The sequence below is a fragment of the Spermophilus citellus genome (genome assembly GCF_964194105.1).
Source record: "Spermophilus citellus genome assembly, chromosome: 13".
NCBI lineage: Eukaryota > Metazoa > Chordata > Mammalia > Rodentia > Sciuridae > Spermophilus > Spermophilus citellus.
The window spans coordinates 58,247,775-58,267,730 of NC_138193.1; the positions used below are offsets into that span (position 1 = coordinate 58,247,775).

The window sequence follows — 19,956 nt, forward strand, 5'->3', positions numbered from 1 at the left end:
TAGAAGATACAAAGGGGATACATATATTTTTGAAGGACAATTTTCTGCAACTGTTTTTTTTTTTTTTTTTTTTTTTTTGCTGTGAAATTGTTGTCTCCTAGGATCTGTGCAATTCATGACTGCAGAATACATTTGACATCACGTGTTTGCCTGGGTGGAGATTAGTAAGTCTTGGTTCCTTCATGCCTGGATTTAGGGACAGACTCCCCTGGTATAGGAGTTAGAGGACATATGAAAGTATTGCGTCCCTCTTGGAAAGAGGAAGAGATGGTGTCCAGGGAAAAATTCCTATGGTGAAAAGTAGAGGTTCTTCCAAGTCATTTGTTCATTCATATGTCCCACAAATATTTGCTGAAGTCCCATGATGTGCTAGAAATATGGGCCTTGAGAAAAGAATTTCATGAGTTTTATAGGAGCCATAGGAGAGATAGTCATTTAACATATTTCTTTTATTTTTTAAATATATTTATTAAAAATACACACACATGTTCTTTATGTGTCTAATATGTTCCAATCACTGTATTAGGACTTACAAGAACTGACAGGCTAGTAATCATACAAATTCGTATTTAATTATAACCGGGATGAGCACACACAGGTGCAGGGGAGCTGATCCTCATCTGGTTGAGCAGGAAAGGCTTCCCTGAGGAAAGGCTATTTAAACTGAAACCTGAAATTCAGGTGGGGAGGTGGCACTGCAGAAGTCCTGGGGCAGGAAGGAATCCAGACCTTTTGAGGTAAAAGGCCAATGAGACTTGAATTTGATAGAGACACACAATGGCTCAAAATGGGACTAGAAAGGGAAGTGGGTTTAGATGACCAAGGCTGGGTGGGACATGGTGGGACTTTCTGGGATTTTTTTTTTTTCCTAAAAGCACCAGGGGTGCTGTTGGAGGTTTTCCAACATATTGAGAATCAACTGTTGGCAGACTTGTGGAAGTACTGGAATGGGGAGGGTGTGTTATATAAAATTGTGAAGCTGATGATGACAGTAGGGGTCATGCAGTGCCCGAACCTGGCATTATTGTTTTTTTCTGGCTATGATGACAATGACAGGGCTCACCTGGGGCATGCCACGTGTGGGTGCTTTCTAAATGCTTCACATGCATCACTTAGTCAAATCTAACCTTCTAGCAGTGCTAGAGAGGGGTACTGCTCCCTTTATTTTAAAGGTGAGAACCCACAGATTAAGCAGCTTGCTCAGAGCTGCATGTGGACACCTAAATCTGCCCCCAGGCAGGCAGGCTACAGTCCACAAGCTTATCTGATAGGCTGTTCTGCCGCCCTGGATGACAGCCATGATCACCCAGTCTCTCCACCTGATAAACTCGTGAGCTAAGGCGGGGCAGGGATCACCAGGCTCATTTTTCAGATGTAAAATGGAGGCTCAGGGAGACAACTGTGATTTCTGGTTACATGGCAAGTTGGAGGCAAAACCAGGACGACAATCGAATTCTTCTGCATTATTCCTTCCTCCCTAAAAGACTCTCTGTTCCAGGAAAGACTTGCATTAGAGAACAAATCAAAGTGGGGACAGGCATCTCTGAGCAGAACCTATATTTATTTCCTCGTGGCCATGGCTTATCCTGTTGCACATGCCCAGCAATACCTGGGACTGCAGCTTCCTGCCCACAGAGCCAGCCCACAGAGCCTTGGGCAGCCACAGAACAGCCACAGGAGGCCTCGTGACTCTGGGCTGAATTCTGTGGGAAGAGCTGGGTCACGCTGAGGAGGGTGTCTGAGGTGGCACATGGCAGGGGCAGAGCCAGGGTGAATGCAGGGGCTGCAGGCCCAAGTTCCTGCCTCTGCTAGTGTCTGAGCTCACTTCTGGGCTGGATACCTCCTGTCTCCTTCCCTCATCCCAATTGGAAAGGAGGAGGAGGAGGAGCATGGCCTACATAAGTAGGTATTTCTTACTCTCTCCCTCTTTTCCTTCTACTTTCCTGCCTGGGAGTCCAAATGTTTCTGGAGTAAGGCAGAGGAACACCTTGCCGGGAGGACCAAGAGCTCTGGTCACAGCTGCAGGACAGCTCTGATACCTCCTCTCAGCAGTCTGTCAGCCTCCAAGATTTGTGGGCTGCTCTGAGGAGCTGGCATTTTCTGCTCTGAGAGGGATTGTTTGGTTTGGAGCCTGTTTTCACTTTACCACAAAAATGAGTGGCTTTTTTTTTCCTTTTCCCCTCCTCTTTCTCTCTAAACAAAGGAGGGCCATTTGGTTTCCATAACTCAGATCATCTGACTCCTTCCTGGAATGTCCACTTGGGAAGCAGGGCACAAAGCCTTCCTCGTCTGCTCCCCGGCTGGGCCAAGCCTGGCTCAGGGGCTATGCTAGTGCCAAAGCCAGCGAGTTGTATGGTTTATGAGACCATAATCTACTCTGAGGACAACCCAGGCCCCTTCCTCTCTGCCTACCAGGCAGCCACTTCAATGCTCCTTAGCACTGAGAGGCTAGGAGGAGTGGGGCAGCCTGCTGAGCTCTTGTTTGCAACAGAGGGGGAAATAAAGGAAGTGTGAGGAGTTGGAGACCAGAAGTTAAATGGAATTACTAATAGATGAGGTTGAAATATAAATTTTCTTGTCATTCCTAATTATATTTCAGGATTCTGTGCATCCTCATGGCATAGGGTAACCTAAAGCATCTGTCTACAGGAGTCTGATGATCAAACAGAAGCTTTATTTAAATCAGAACTTGGGGATCAATGAGGGTAATCACATCAGTTAGTAGCAAGCACCCCAGACCTAGGAGGTAGGCATGCCAGAAGGTGGATTCAGAGGGCACAGAGAGGGAAGAGGAGACTTTGGGAACCGACAGATTGAGACTAGAGTCCCAGATCTTCCCCTTACTAGTATACAACTGGGGAATGACTTCATCTGTAAATGGTGATGATGGCATCACTGCACAGAGGTGTGTGTATGGGGGGGGTAAATATGAAGGTACTAAGCATGACACTTGGCACTTGATAAGGACCCAGGAAATGTCACTCTATTACATGGATATTCACATCTTTAAAATAGACTACACGAATGTGTGGTTTAAAGTCAAAGAACTGAAGGTTTTAAATTTCAAAATGTCTGATTGCTTAATATACTGTTCTGCAAAACTAACATATTTTTAGACATCAGGAATTCCTAGAAAAATAAACGCCTTTAGAGAATGTGTGTGTGTGCGTTCGTGTGTGTGTGTGTGTGTGTGTATATACACACACACACACACACACGAACGCACACACACACACTAATTTTGTCTACTGTTCTATAGCCATGGTCTCATTTGGTGCTTCCACAGCCCTCTGGAAGAGATACCATTATGGTTATTTGCAGTCTGGGAAACTGAGGCTCAGAGATGTTAGTTGAGTTAGTGCTACACCATGAGAAAGTATCAGAGCTGCAATGTGAACTCAGGTATTGCTGAAATGACTAGTTGGGGTCAATCCAACTGGTCTTATGATGTAGCCAAAAGTACTCCAGAAACTAAGGCTCTTCACACTGAGGTGAATGGTCAATACTGTCAATGGGCAAGGCTGGATACCACCAGAGGTATGCCTTCCAGGAGAGAGGACTAGGGCTGAAGAGCCCTGTGATAAGGTCCAGAGTCTTCTGAGAGGCCCTGATCTAACAGGAACAGACCCATGTTCTGAAGTATACACTCAAGTGTATACATTCCCAGTTTTTGGCCTTGGGACTGGTGAAGAAGAACATTTCCAGAATTCTTCCCTGTAGTTTGGTAACTTTCTAATGGGTTTGGGATAAAACCAGGATTAAAATTCATTAGCCAAATCAAACACCGATTGGAGTGAATCCTTTTATAGGGCTGATTAAATAATTCAAATACTTTCCAAGTCTTGGCAATGTTTTCTTGATATAAATATTTATTTCTGGCAAAAAGGAAAAGAAAAATAACCCCTAGTCTTATCTGGGGGAGTTTGTTGAAACCCTCCAAAAGCTGATGTAAGCCCCCAAGTAGAGTTTACATTCCTACTGTGACATTTGCATTAGGTAGTGGGAAAAATAGTAGAGGTTAGGAACTGAATGAGCTCACCCTGCTGTTTCTTCCAATGTCCCCTGGGCCTAGGGAGCATTTTCATGGCATCCCAGAGCCAAGGATAACTGTCCAGCACCAAATTATCAGCTGGTTTGGGAATGTGGCTCCAAATGAAAGGAGAGCAGACAAGCTAGACTGGCGGTTCCCACCTTCTTGCTGCCTTCAAAAATAACCGGTTTAGGAAAAAAGTTATGCTTTTAAATATTATGCAAAATATTTGAAAAAATCTGAAGTAAAATCATATTCAATAGGACTCCAAGTTGGTGAAATTCAAAGCATCTGGGTTGAGTTTTCTAGACTCCCAGCCAGAAAGGAGGTGACTGTCTTACTGGGGCTTCTTCAATGATAATTCACAAACGTGGGAGTCTTGTTGAAAGCTCAGCAGGCTCCAGTGCTGAGAGCAGAAAGAAACCAGCATGTATTGGGTAATACTATGTGTCTGGCCCTGGAAGGATTTCATATGTAGGTGTGATATGAAGCGAAGGATTTTTTTTGGGGGGGAGGGTACCAAGAATTGAACTCGGGACCACTTGACCACTGAGCTACATCCCCAGCCCTATTTTGTACTTTCTTTAGAGACAGGGTCTCACTGAGTTGCTTAGAACCCCACTTTTGCTGAGGCTGGCTTTGAATGTGGGATCTTCCTGCCTCAGTCTCTGGAGCTGCTGGGATTACAGGTATGAGCCACCGCACCTGGCTAGCTAAAGGATTTTTTGTCAGAGATGTTAAACTCTACCTCAGAGGACAAAGCAGAGATTTTGAAAGTATAGAGAATGATTTCTACTTGGAAAATCTGAACCGTGGTGGTGAAGTCAGAGGACTGAATAATGAAAGTCAAAACAAAATGAGAAGAGAGGGTAGAAGGTGCAGGTGGCCTAATCCTTAGACATAACTTAGACCCACCCACCCTTTCCTGGCCTGGAGTCGTTTAGGATTTCCTTAGAAGACCTCACTGGTGGGCTGGGGATGTGGCTCAAGCGGTAGTGCGCTCGCCTGGCATGCGTGCGGCCCGGGTTCGATCCTCAGCACCACATACCAACAAAGATGTTGTGTCTGCCGAGAACTAAAAAATAAATATTAAAAATTCTCTCTCTCTCTCTCTCTCCCCTCTCTCACTCTCTCTTTAAAAAAAAAAAAAAAAAGACCTCACTGGTTACTTGCCATGAGATAAGAGAACAGGCTGGGTCTACACATAACTATTTCACCAGTTTCTGTATGCTCTAGGTATCCAGGATATGTTTCTTGCTTTCCCATCCTGTTCTGTGGGGCAGAGGAGAATAGGATGGGGAGCAATAAGCCCCTGAAGAGCTTGTGCTGTTGACAGGCATCATGCTCTGCCACTCAATAGTAGTGTAATCTTGGGCAAACCTTCTCACCCTATTTATAACTCAAGAGTTCTGTCCTAGAACATGGGAATAATACTCATTTCATAAATTGTTGTAAAAGTTAACCATGATGGTATTAAATGCCTAGCATTTAACAGGCCTTCAACACATGGGAAATATTATTACTAAGGTGGGGTACTATTGGCCTCATCATCTGTATAACACAAAGTGTAAATGTGTTTGAAAATTAAGCGGGTCTTACAACTTGCCCATCAGGTTAGGTCAGGAGTATATAGTATAGTGAGACAAGAAGCAAGTCATATATCCAAACAGGATCTATGGACTTGTATACAGTGCAGTGATCCTCAAATGGGGGTGATTTGCCTCTGAGGGGACAATAAGCAATGTCTGAGACTTTGGTTATCACAACTGAGGAAGTAATGGTATTAGCATCTACATTGCACAGGACAGCCCACCCACCAAGAAAAAATTATCCAGCCTCAAATGTCAATACTCCTGAGTATATAAAAAAAATCTGATATAATGTCTACCAGGGCCTAATGTCTTTCTTTTGTCCATTTTAGAGGGACCTGGATATGTTACTGGGTAATTCACAGCTCTCTGGGTAGTGCTGCAATATCTCGAAAGTGCACAGGTATTATTTTTTATATAATTGGGACCATAGCATACACAATTTTGTGGTGTTTTGTATTTATATCTCCTGAAGTTAATAAGGCAGTTTTGGGGTGTTGCAAACTATATGAAGATAATGAGGCTCAGGGTTCCTGCAGAGCATTTTATCCTCTTAATAAATCCACACCAAAAAAAGTTCTTGACTGCTGACATCTGTAAAACTTACAAATTATCTTCTAAGTAAAGTATCAGTCTTTTAAAATTTTGTAATCCTGAGGTCAGAAAAACTGCTGCACTCAAAACAGCTGTAATTTACTGAGGATAAATATATTTTTAAAGCTTTGTTTTTACTTGCTAAAGGACAACTCAGGATTCATGTACAAGGTATGTGGCTTCTGACACATGAACTCTTGCAGCTGTGCACAATTAGGTTTGGAAGCATTTTACCTTTGGGATTGGGATGGAAGGGCAAGTCTACCAAAATGGCTAAAGACGTCGCTACGATCATGACCTCAGCTTATAACTAACAGTGACTTCTCTTAAAAGACTAAACCTGCATAGAAATTCAGACATGGGAGGAGATGCCAAGCACACACTTGATTAACAGAGAATGGCCCCTAAGCTACTAGGGCACGCAGGATAGGGCAGAGCTGAATCCAACAGAGGAGAGATCTACCAGTAGCACTTTCTTCCTTTTTCTCAGCAGCAGCCAATTTTTCTAAATTCAAGTTGAAAAAAGTGTTTCAAGCGTGAAAGGATACATATTATTAGCCTGCTTAGAGTTCCCAGGAATCTGGCCCCTACTAGATTTACCACTTTCTCTTCCATCAAATTATGGAAATGATAAGGAAGCATGAGGAAGGGTATCATCCACCATTCACCTGCTGGTCACCGTGCATGAAAGCCCAGACTTCTGGGATGCCAACTTGCCCTACTCAGGACAGCAGGGCTAGGGTGAAGGCAGGTTTCAGGGGAGTTCATAAGCATACCTCTCTCCCAACCATGCCTCAAAAAAAATGCTTTGTGGGCCTGAATCTGCATGGAGCTTTCAATTTTCACCTGGAGACCATTGTCCATTTGGTAGAGCAGGGGCCAAGTCGAGATGACTATTGACAGGCATTGCTGCAGCTAATTTTGTATTGTGCCAACTTACCCCCAGAATGAGCTATCCTTATCCCAAATGAAAATCTTTGCCACCTTGCTGCCTGTGGTGGAGAATCCCTACACCAGTCCAGATGCCTACAGTAAATTTCAACTGATCTCTCTCTATTTTTTTTTCTGGGCCTCAAAGATGGGAATATGCACTAATACACTCTTTCCATGAGCCACTTAAAAAATCAGAGAGAAAAACCAGAGGACTGTCTGAAAGGATGGGCAAAGGAGAAAGAGATACCACCAGATATACAAAAAGCTCCTGAGGTTCAAGAAAACAATACCACTCAGGGACCCTTACCTGTGATCACATTGTCAATGATGGGCACAGATGCTTTAAAGCCTGGGGTTCTTCCCAGTAATTGACCTGATGGGGTCTTTTTGTCTTGAGCCTGAGTTCAAGTCTCGACTGCCCTACTCACATGCTCTGTGATATTGGTAAATATCTCTGACCTCACTCAGTTTCCAATTGCAAAATGGGGAGAATCTGTCAAAATCAGTGCCCCTAAAGTAGGTGCATCAGTCAGGTAACATCAGTCACCTAGGCATGGGGAGCCAAGGGTCTTTGGGGGGGATGCAGGGGTTCCTGTGTTTCAGAGGCCATGCAGATTAATGGTCTAAGGCTTTTGGAGCTAGACTGTCCAAGTTCAAATTGTTTCCACCCCTGGCCTTCTGGGGGTCTTGGGCACTTCACTTCTCTAAGTTCGTTTCCTCATCAACAAAGAATGGGGACACAAATAACTCTACCTTCACTGGGCTGCTGAGATGAGATAGGGAGGGTACTTGAACAATACAGACACAAAATAGGTGCTTCCCGATCAGTAGCTGCTATCATTTGGATACTGCTGTCTAGTGGTGTGGACGTGCACCCCCAGTTAGAACAGGGAGACTCAAGCCTTCTTTATGTCTCTTCACTTTGAGTTACACAAAGCATCATCTCATCCTCTTCATATGACCCCAGAGCCCCAGGGATGCATCTAAATTGCATTAGTATCTTTAACCAATATAAACAATACCATAACTCACGACAGAGCAAACAATACGCTTCTGTTTAGGAAGTTTACAGTTCCTCCTCCCCACTGCCTTCCCTACTATCTGCCACCAAAGGTATATTCATGATCTCTTTAGAGGGTCCTCAGCAACCCTGGAGCCTAGATATTTTCTAAGATGTAGTTTCTGGAAATCTGGTCAGATTTTTAAAAACACACACACTGGAACTTCCATATTCAAATGAGTGTCTTTCTTGGGGACACTGAACCCATCTTTGGAACTCTTAGCCTTTGTGACTAATGTTCAGTTTGAGAAAATATCTTCAAAGGGGGCAAACTTTTATCCTTTGGGACTATACGAAAAGGAAACTGCAACCAGGCCTAGAGAATGAGAGTGTGCCTATGAAACCATGAAACAGATTTCTTGCATGGCCTATATATGAAATATTAGTGAGTTTGTAAAAAAATCATTTTCTTTTTGTTTACAGTCATACGTCATGTGTCTCCATGCAATGCCAGGGTTAGACTACTTGCTAGACTGCAAATGTTTCATTATTGCATTACTAAAACGTCCATTTATTATTTACTGTGCATAAAATGGATCAATTCTCAGCTCAAACCCCAGTGTCTCCATTTTAGCATTCTAATCTCTCTGCAAATGGATTTTCAGTTGAAAGTAGATCTTTTCTTGGCACAGCATACTGAATACTGGAGTAGGAGAAAGTGCAGCCAGAATAAATAAAGTTTGTGTGAAGATTTCCAAGATATTTTCTTGGCCAGCAGAGAATTTGGCCTGTTGATTGGAGAACTGACCAAGCACTAACTTTAAGATGTATGCTAGTTCTATATAATTAACAAGAATTTTTAAATTAAATTTTAAATAACTTTAGTAAGCTTTTTTTTTTGCTTATTATATAAGGGATATATGATAGTCGAAAACTTAGAAAACACAAATAGAAGAAAATAATAGCATTCTCATTCAGAGGTGACTGCTGTTAACATTTTGATATGTTTTCCAAGCTTCTTTCTGAATGCAAATGTGTGTTTGGAGAAAGAAAAAGAGTATTCAGGTACTTTTTTGGTAACTGATTCTAACATGTGAAGCCATATCATTAACATTTTTCCACATCAGGAATTATTCTTGTACAATATTATTTAATTATTTAGGGGTGAAGTGTAGTTGATATTAGATTATGTATTGTGAAACATTTATTAGACCATCTAGATGTTTTCCTCTTGCTTTTGCTATATCATGATAAACAGCTACACTGTCCAGTCTTTGTGAACATTCCCAATCGCTTCTTTTGATGAAGTTGAAATTGAAATTCTGGGTCAAAAATGTATAAAAGCAGTTTAATTCATTATAAGAATTGTAAAAAGTTCTAAGTGCTGTCTCACTGATGGTGAGCGAAAACCTTCTCCTCTACATCTTTATCAATACTAGGTATTATGTCTTTGTTCATCTTTGCCAGTTTGATAAAGTAAAAAATGGCAATTGATTAATTCAATTTGCATTTCCTTGTTTACACGGGGCAGTTTCCATATGTTTATTGATCATTAGTTTTCTTTCTTTTTTTAAAAAAAGATTATTTTTGGAGCTATCTTTATATTATGTTTACTGACCCTTTGTTTTATATATATAATAAATCATTTTTCTAGTTTTATGTTTTCCTTTTGCTTTTTGTTGGAGTGGGTAACAGAAGAATTTAAAAACATTTGCTTGAACTATTGAAATTTTCTTTCATGGTATGTCCTTTCATGCTTAAAAAGTCTTTGCCTGCCAGGCAATTATGCAAATATTTATTTTTGTTCCCTTCTAGTAATTTTATAATTTTCATGTTCACATTAAAATTTGTAGTTCATCTGGAATTTTTTAATGTAAAGTATGAGATAAAAATCAAATTTAATTGTTTTTCCAAGTGGTTAGCCAGATGACTCAACAGTGATTTTTGAATAATTCACTCTTTCCTTACTGATTTGAAAGGTCACTTTATTTTATCCTAAATTCTCACAAGTACATAACTGTTTATGGACCACATTATGAAGCTCAGTTTGCCAATTATGATACCAGTTATACATTGTTTCAATTACTGCAGCTTTTTATATTTCCTGAAATCGATTAGGGTAAGTTTCCACATTTTTTTCTTGGCTTTTTGGGGGTACAATTATTCGTCCATATAAACTTAAGACTTATTTTGTTAATTGAATAAGCCCCACTGGAATTTTCATTGAGACTGAATTAAAAGTAAATATTCATTTGAAGACAGTTGATGTTTTTACAACACCCAGTTACTGTTCCACTTAATAACAGTGATAATAATAAAGTCATACCAGCAGCCAGTAGCCATTGGCTGCTTACAGATGCTAGGCCCTGTTCTAAGCCTAACCCACACATTTAAACCTTATAACAACCTGTGATAAAGGTGCCATTGTTACCATACTTATTTTGGAGACAGAGAAACTGAGGGATGGAGATGTTAACTGACTTGCTAAGGCCACAGAGCCAGGATTCTTCTCCTGGTGCTTTGCCTCCTGAATCTGTGCCCTCCCTTCAGTTTACACCACTTCTCTATTTATTCAGACTTTCTTCATCTCCCTCACAAAGTTTTGTAACTTTCTTCTTAAATATGTTTACAAATATGATCAAATTAGTTCTTACTAGATTATATATATATATATATATATTATTTTATTTTTTCCCCTTGGTACTTGGAATTGAACTCAGGGGCACTCAATCACTGAGCCACATCTCCAGCCCTAGTTTGAATTTTATTTAGAGACAGGGTCTCACTGAGTTACTTAGTGCCTTGCTGTTGCTGAGGCTGGCTTTGAACTCCTGCCTCCGCTTCCCAAGCTACTGGGATTACAGGTGTGTACCACCGTTCCTGGATTATATTTGTTGTTGCTACATTTTTCCGAGGATATTTTCTAACTGGTCATTATTGGGTTTTGGTAAAGCTATTGATTGTTTTATGTGAGGTATTTTATTTTGAAAACATTGAGCTTGATAATCTTCTTATTAGTCTAGTAGCTTTGCTAACTCTAGTATTCTAGGAAAATACAAATATGTTAAAAAGCAGTGACATTTTTCATCTGTTTTCTTGTGGTATTATAATGCTCGTGGCATTGGCCAATATGGTAGTCACTGGCGTATGTAGCTAGTACACTTATATTGATTAAAATCAAAAGAAATTAATAATTCAATTCTTCAATTGCACTAGCCCTAATTCAAATGCCCAACAGCCACCTATGGCTTGTGGTTGCTATCTTGGCTAGCATTTCAGTATTTCCTTCATCTCTGAGAGTTCTATTGGACAGTGATGTAACACCTCAGATCAATGTTACATAACAGTGGTGAACTGGGTTGTATTGTTATTTTATTCCTAACTTTAAAGTCTTCTTTAACTGTTAGTGCTGTACTGGAAGCTAATTAGATTTGTGGTTTAAGCCAACTGCCTAACCTAATGACCTTTATTTCTTTTTGAATATGAATGAGGCTGAGAGCCTTTGCATGTGTTGGTAAGTATATATAAGGAGAGGAGGGAGTAAGAGGATGAGCTGGTTTCATAAGAAATGAAATTCCATGCTAAAGTTGAAAATAAGCCTTCAAAATGTTACTGTACATTGGCATTTCATCTTTCCTAACAGAGCATCTTGTGGGACCTTTCAAGTAATGGACTACAGAATAGGCACTTTTTTTCCCACCCCGTGACTTCCGTTTATCTTCATAGAAGTTGAATTTGAAAGCTCTCTTGTCTGGGAGGCGAATTAAACCCCCAGGAATTTCTGATTAGACTTGGGTTTTTGGTTTCAGGAGAGGGAATGCAGATTTAAGTGACATCACAATTGAAGGGAAAAAGAACTCTGCAGGGAGCACTTATCCAACTGTCACACCTAGACTACTCAGGGACATTGCACAATGTTTTCAAACAGCACACACTTTTTGGATATGTGAGACCATTTCCAATTTTTAGAAAAACTTTCTGAATGCTTCCAATGTTTGATATTATTCCAAGGCCAGGAATTCCAGATGTTTGTAAGAAAGCCACTAAATATCTCTGTTTAAATATTCAAGTGAGTTTTAAGACATCAGGGAGGAAAAAAAAAGGCACATCTCTCAATTCTTTTTTAAAGACAGGATCAGACCTCCCTCCCCGGGCTCTAAGGAGGATGGAACTAGTGTGAGTGGTCAGGCATTTAGTAAATGCAAGTCCTCTCATCCTTGCTCTTTCTACCTGTTAGAGCCACTGTGACAAAATGATACAGCATTGAGAGCACAGAGCACTTGGGAAAATGCAGTATATTATGAGTGCTGTTTATCATTGCAGATGCAGAATCAATAATTATCTGTGTGATGAATGCCAGATGCAAACAATAACCAGGACTCCTGGCATCTGCAACTCCCATAGTCAGTGTTCCCCAACTCTCCTGGACAGCCCCATGAATCACATATGGCTTTCAATTAAGAACTTGCCTGCTGCAAATGTCTCCTGCAGGTTCCAATATTATGACAATTCATTTTTCTCATGAAATGCACTTCGTTTTACTTCCATATTCCTGTATTTCATGTAAGGTATTCACCACGATGAGAGTTTCTTGGCTACTCCAAGTAAGAATCATCCAGATGGAAAGATGTTCCAGAATCTACGCATGCAAACCTAATAGTTTGGCTTTTGGTTTATTCAGGATTGATAAATTTAAGGCATCTCTTTTTTTTTCCACTGGAGAATCTGCAATGCTTTGTTAAGAAACCTCAACTCCACAAACCCTGATTATTCAATGCCTGCACAGCCAACTGGGAGTGACTGACTTTGTAGATGGAAATGGGCAGGAGCAGGACCTCTGCTTGCAGCAGTGAAGCTGGTGGGGAACTGGAGGCTAACACAGCCTTGCCCTGCTGCCCAAGTGGGGCACCCTCAGTTCTGTGCCCACGCAGAGGGGCACCTTTTCTGATCAGGACCAAGGCACGATAGGGCTAACTGTGCCCTGCTGGAGAACTTTCCAGTAATGAAGACTCTTCTTTGCAGATTCTATGTGTGTGGCCCTACTAGAAAATGGGCTGGGAATTCCCTCCCCCGAAGCAGGCTGAAAAACCCACTAATTCTGCAAGGACTTACTGAGTGTGACCGAGTCATTGATCTTGAAGCTGCAAAGGACCCTGTCCACGTTTCGGGCATGCCGGAAGCCATTTCCTCTCACGACGACTTGAAATGACTCTGAAATGGAGAATTGACAGGACACGTGACTTGACCATCACCCTTGAGCTTCTGGTCTGCTTTAACTTAACAGCATTTGTTAGCTATTTCGCCAGGCTTAAAATATTTGTTGGAAACCCAAAGCAACCATGTTTGTTCCCTTTCCCACCAACCCATTGTGTCTCACCAGGTGTTCATGACCAAGGCTTATTACCTGGTCTTGTGAACTCCCCCCTTCCTACCTTTCCTCTTGAGGATCCTCCTATTTGGAATACCTTCCTCCCTCCTCTTTCCATTCAAATCTTACCTGTATTTTTGAGCCCAGGAAGTTTTTAAAAACAGCAAGAGGGGCCACAGAGAGGGATTCTCCATTCCTTCTTCAATCAACCCAAGTCTCCTTGGGTCTGTTTTACATTTTGGGATCCTGAAAGGATTTCTCTAGAGCCCAGGGTGCCTAACATTTTTTTGGAAACCACTTCTTTCTCAGCCAGCACTGAACAGTACAGCATGTAATTATGTAACCTCTGCTGTTGTTCTTTTGTCTTTTTTTAATCGCCCAACTAGAAAAACACCGCTTTAGTGGTAGTTGTTGGATATGCTGCAGCAATCCTATCTCTGCTGGGGACACAGTGGTGGTGTGTAGGTTTATATAGGAATAACTGGTCTTTTTTTTTTTTTTTTTTTTTTTTTTTTTTTTTTTTTTTGGTACCAGGGAGTAAACTCAGGAACACTCAACCATTGAGCCACACCCCCAGCCCTATTTAGTATTTTATTTAGAGACAGGGTCTCACTGAGTTGCTTCGCCCCTCGCCTTTGCTGAGGCTGGCTTTGAACTCGTGATTCTCCTGCCTCAGCCTCCTGAGTTGCTGGGATTACAGGTGTGCGCCACTGTGCCTGGGGCTGGAATAACTGTTCATAGCAATATATGCAAGTCTTGTTCATCTGTGGTCAATTGTCAAGCAAGACCTGATTGAATTGACACTGGCCTGTGAGTGTAGCACTTGTTTCTCTCTAAATAGAAGAGATAATATATTTCCCAGGCCTGCATATTATTTAACACTGATGCACACTGAATTAATGTATATGAATAAAATCCTATTATTTACAGTAGTTGTATCAAAGAAAAAAACAACTCACAAATTAGCTCAACACTTAGGAATATTTGCTCAAAACTGATCAATGTTCCACTTTCTTTTATTTTTATCACTCCTATGTGTATAAAAACTGGGAATTGGGATAATGCTAAATGGCATATAAAAATAGAAACAAACTAAAAGTCAGAGGGAAAAAATGCAGTATTTGTGCAAATGGATCTTCAATTGTAAACTGCTATCCAAATGCAGACTTTGTTGGAGGGAGAATGGAATTAGAGAACTAGCATATGGGACTCTTTTGGAGTTAAATAACTGTTGAGTCTATGTCACTTTCATTCCCAAGAAATTAATTTAGAAGTTGTGTTTGCCAAGACATAATAATTGATGGTTAATCCTTTAGTGTGTGCCAGTTCCAGTGCTAAACCCTGAATATGTCTGATGTCACTTCAACCTCACTGCAGCACAGGGAAGAACAAATGAGAAACTGATCTTTGTGAGGTCAGGTAATTTGTCCAAGATTACACAGATAATAACTGTCAGAACCAGAACCAGAATCCAGGTCTGCCAGGAACCAAATGCCATGCTCATAGAAATCGGCCATTTTCCTCCTAACCATTATGCTAAAATAGATACTCATTGTCTTGTGACAGATGAGTAACTTAAAAGTTGGGGTTATGATTTTTTTAGAACCTTATTTTATTTTAATTTCAGGCGTGTTTGCTCATTTTGCAGAAAAGTGGAGCTGGCCTGGATGTGAAGCAAGAAACTGAAATCTAAGTAAAAGAAGCCGGAGGCACTGCATGTACCACAAGGAGTACAAATAAGAACAGAATGCTTTTAGAAGCATAAGAGACCTTAACAATAAGGAAATCGAGATTTTGACATTTTAATGACTTGCTCAGAGTTACGTAATTAGTAAGCAGCACACTGGGACTTATATCCAAGTGTTTAGAGCCTAAGCTGTGAATTATACTAATGAAGGTCATGGGCATATGATTTTTCAGGACCATAGGTCTTATTAATAATTTTCCTATGCATGTTGATGCTGAGACAAAATTGCTACATTTAGAAATTAGAAAGATGGATTTAATACTTTTATTTATATGTTTTCCAGGCATGTGACTGATTATTCAGTTGGTTCAACAAGCATTTTATTAACTGGCAAGCATTGTGGAAGAATCTTATTGCATCTTGCTTAATTAAGTCTAAAGAAACCTATTTCTTTCCCTAGTTTGTATGCTAGACATACAGACATCTGCTGTTGGATGTTTTTGCTGATTCCAAATGCTTTTCTGCCTTGCTGCTGTGCCTACTTCTCTTGTTTCCTCAAAAATCAGCAAAGGCAGAGAAGACTTTGGAAACGCAGACTGCGTGCCAAGGTCTCTTCTCTAACACCATATTCCAGCATTACCAGTTCAGCTGCTGAATCCTCTATAAAAGAGGCTGCACACATGTCTGCTTGGCCCAACCTCAGGGAGTTTAGGAAAAAAGACAGCAGGGATACATGGTTTGGCCCCGGTGGAAACCAAAGAAAGCAATCTCCAGGCCTGAGGAGGTGGAGGAAAGGAGGCCCTGGGAAGCACAGGAGAGCAGAGAGACGAGCTCCCAGCCTGCCTGGTACAATTTCTCTGTCAGTGCACACATTTGGTTTCCAGAAACCGAATATTTGACCCGGCAGCCCAACCAGAGTGTCAGCTCTTTGCACAAAGATGTTATGTAACTAAATGCTGTTGAATGAATCTACCAGCAAGTGAGAGCCAGGGCACATTAGAACTGGGATATATCACTTTAACTCCACTTAGCCACAAAGCCTTGATTCTACCTTTCAAAATACGTAAGACTCATTGTTTTTAGGCAATTTTCATTTTGGATTACAGTTTTCTACAGAAATGTCTAGGGACCATAGGACTTTAGAGAGGAATTTTCTACCTGATTTAATTTTTTTACGAAACATATAATTTAAGAATGTTTTAAAAGATATAAATTCATTATGATTCTTTAGTCATTTTTATTCCCAACTATAAGTTTTCTGATGGCAACATCAGGCATTTCTATTTCTTCTTAATGCTTGACTGTGCTTAACCCAGGGTTGAGTTGGCCTCAATATGGGCTCACTGAATGAACAAATAAATAATACAGCTTGACACAGGGAATAAAGGGGAAGGACAAGGTAGTTATTTACTTAGGAGCCAGCCAGTTTTAATACTGTTAATTTTATGACGTCAATGACTGAAAAGAGGTTCAACATCATTAGTCGTTAGAGAAATGCAAATACATATCACAATGAGGTATTACTTCATAGCCATTATGATGGCTACACTAAAAGAAATGGATAACTGGGCTCAGTGGTACATGCCTGTAATCCCAGTGATTTGGGAGGCTGAGGTAGGAGGATTGCAAGGTCAAAACCAGCCTTAGCAACTTAGTGAGGGCCTAAGCATCTTAAAGAGAACCCGTTTCAAAATTTAAAATAAATAAATAGGGCTAGGGAAGTGGTTCAGTGTATAAGCACCCCTGAGTTCAATCCATGATATAATAATAATAATAATAATAATAATAATAATAATAATAATATAACAAGTACTGGTGAAGAAATTAGAAGCTGTGTACATTTTTGGTGAGTATGTAAAATGGTATGTCTTTGTAAAATAATAGACCCAAATTGGAACCAACTCAAATGTCCATTAGCTGATGAATATAGTATTTCTATAAAATGGAATATTATTCTATACAATGGAATATTATCTAGCCATAAAAAGAAATCAAGTTTTGATAACATGCTATGACATGGATGAACATTAAAAACAGTCTGCTAAATGAAAGAAGTCAGACACAAAAGGCCACATATTGCATGATTCCATTTATGTGAAATGTTCAGATTAGCAGGTCCATAGAGACAGGAAGTAGATCATCTAGACCAGAGTTGGAAGGAGGAGGAAGGGGGAACAGCTGCTTGATGGGCATAGGTTTCTTTTTGGCAAATAAAAGTATTCTGGAATCAATATTGTTTATGGTTGCACAACTCTCTGATATATTGAAAACCATTGAAATGTCCAGTTTATAAGGTGGATTTTATAGTATGTGCATTATAGCTCAATTTAAACCAAGGAAAAAAGTCAGCAGTTTGATAAACTTATTCCATTCTGTTCCTTCTTTTCTTTCTTTGCTTTTATTCCATTTTTTTTCCTAAAAAATGTGAAAAACGTAGCTTTGAGATGACTTCAGTAAAGATTGCTCATCAGTCATCTTATTGGAAAACGAGACAGCTACATTTTCTCTGCTTGCTCTGCTCACTCAAGACTTTTGTGCCAAATTACTCTTGGTGCAATTTCATCTTGTGAGTTAGTTTGAATTTGCTCTCCTACTAATGCTTAATGTGGCACGAACATCTAACATAAAATATATAGACTGATATTTAATAGGTACTTTCTGATGGCTGATGAGAAGTTTCCTTGTGCTGCTTCCAATCTCTCTTCCTGCTCTTCCTGACCTCCAATTCCTTGCAACCTCGGATCTGCTCTCTGTAACTGTACATGAGTTTGCATTTTCTAGAATTTTATGAAAATAGAATCATATAATAAGTATTTTTTGGACTTGGCTTCTTTTATTCAGCATAATTATTTTAAGACTCATCTATGATTATTTTTAGGTTTAAACATAATTTATTGCTTTTTATTGCTGAGTATTATCATAATTTGGTTTATCCACTCACCAGATGATGAACATGTGAGTTGCTTATAGTTTGGGCCCTTACAAATAGAACTGTTATGGACTTTTGTATATACATCTTTGGTCATAGATTTCCTTTTCTCTTTTATCTTAGATAAACACCTAGGGGTGCAATGGCTGGGTCATATGGTAGGCATATATTTAACTTTTTAAAGATACTGTCCAACTATTTTCTAAGGCAGTTGTACCATTTTACATTCCAACCAATAGTGAATGAGAATGGAAATATCTTTAAATGAAAGGAAAGACTAGCAGAAATGAAACAATCCATTCAGAAGCCTAGTGGCCCAGCAGGAGTCCTTTGAAAAACAAGAAAAGAAATGGAACCACTACCTGATGTTGCCTGAATGTGTCTATTTTAAGCAGCTAATTTCCAGATGGTAAGTATGAAGCCTGAAACGATTTTCCCTGTGGGCTAACTCACCCAGCTCTATGAGAACCAGTGAAGAACACAGTAGGAATGATGTGACTATCTCTGTGATGACAATGTGAGAAGCTCATTACAACTTCCTTTTCTGGATGTTCTTATGAGAACTTCAAATGCAGAACAGTTGGCAGGTTGCACACTGATTCCAATTACTTCCTTCCTGGAGTAGTTGCTTACACAGCATACTGTGATCTATGCAAGTCTGAGGCTGAGTTGGACCAGAATTAAACTGTGCTCACGCACAGGATGCATTTCCTAGAAAGGGACTAAATTAGGTGGAGCCAAACTATTGTAGGGCCAATTATCCTAAGTACACAGAGGCTAATCTGTACAAATATCTAATAGGAACTTTTTATTTGTAAGTTTTGGTAATAGGGATTGAACTCAGGGGATTGGTAATAGGGATTGAACTCAACTTCACCACTGAGCTACATCCCTAAACCTTTTAAAATTTTTATTTTGAGACAGGGCCTTGCTAAGTTGCTGAGTTGGCCTCAAACTTGTAATCCTCCTGCCTTAGTCTCCTAAGTGGATGGGGTTATAGGTGTGCACCACTGCACCCAACTAGGAAGTTTTTGAAAAGTCCATATGTGAGCAAAGCAGAATTACTTAAATGCAGGTAATGCCAAAGTTGCTGTAAAGGCTCTCCACTAGTAGATGACTTCTGAATACTTAAAATGAGGGACTATGAGTCAGTGATGTAAGCACCATGCTAAATGGCAACACTATAATTGTTCTAGTCATTGGGGTAACAACAGGGACTGGTGGGGAGTACTGTGTCTTTTAGTGGGAAGTTATTCAATCCCTAATAACCATTACCTTATAATAAACACAGGTCCCATATGACCAGATCTGATTTTAACAAGATGAAAATATGAATTTTTAGGCAAAATCTGAATTTTTCAAATGTTAGCAATAAATTAAATTTTTAAAAAATGCAGTGTGGCTCAAAAAGAACATGTGTGCAGATTAGCTAAGGTCCAGAGGTTGCCAGTTTATAATTCCTGAGAGTGGAATTCTGAGAAGGCTCCTCTCCCCAGATAATTTCATCAATGACTGAGTTTTTTTTTTTTAACCAGAACAGATTAAATATTGCCTCAACTGTCTCTCTGTATTAGAATCTCCAGTTAAAATGAAAAATAGTTTCAGGAGTACTTGTTTCTTCAGTCATTAAAAAATAAATCAGCCATTAATACCTTAGCCAAAACTGAATGGAATCTTTAGAAACTTCAAGTTGTAAAAAAAGACCCAATGGAGGTCTCCTGTAGATAGCATCTGGTTATAGATGGCTATTCTGCCATTGCTCACATAATCCTAGAGGTGGAGACCTCAGGCCATCCACTCCGTTGTTGGAAAACTTGAGTTGTGAA

The 19,956-nt window shown here is 40.1% G+C and overlaps 1 protein-coding gene across 1 annotated transcript in view; it reads right to left on the bottom strand.

The window, feature by feature from the left end:
* The window catches only part of ANTXR1 (ANTXR cell adhesion molecule 1), a 225,371-nt gene that overhangs the window by 124,414 nt on the left and 81,001 nt on the right, over positions 1-19,956 (bottom strand). The window contains exon 10 of the mRNA XM_081264451.1: positions 13,259-13,357. Within this exon, the coding sequence (XP_081120577.1) occupies positions 13,259-13,357 (99 nt within the window). The remainder of the gene's footprint in view (positions 1-13,258; positions 13,358-19,956) is intronic.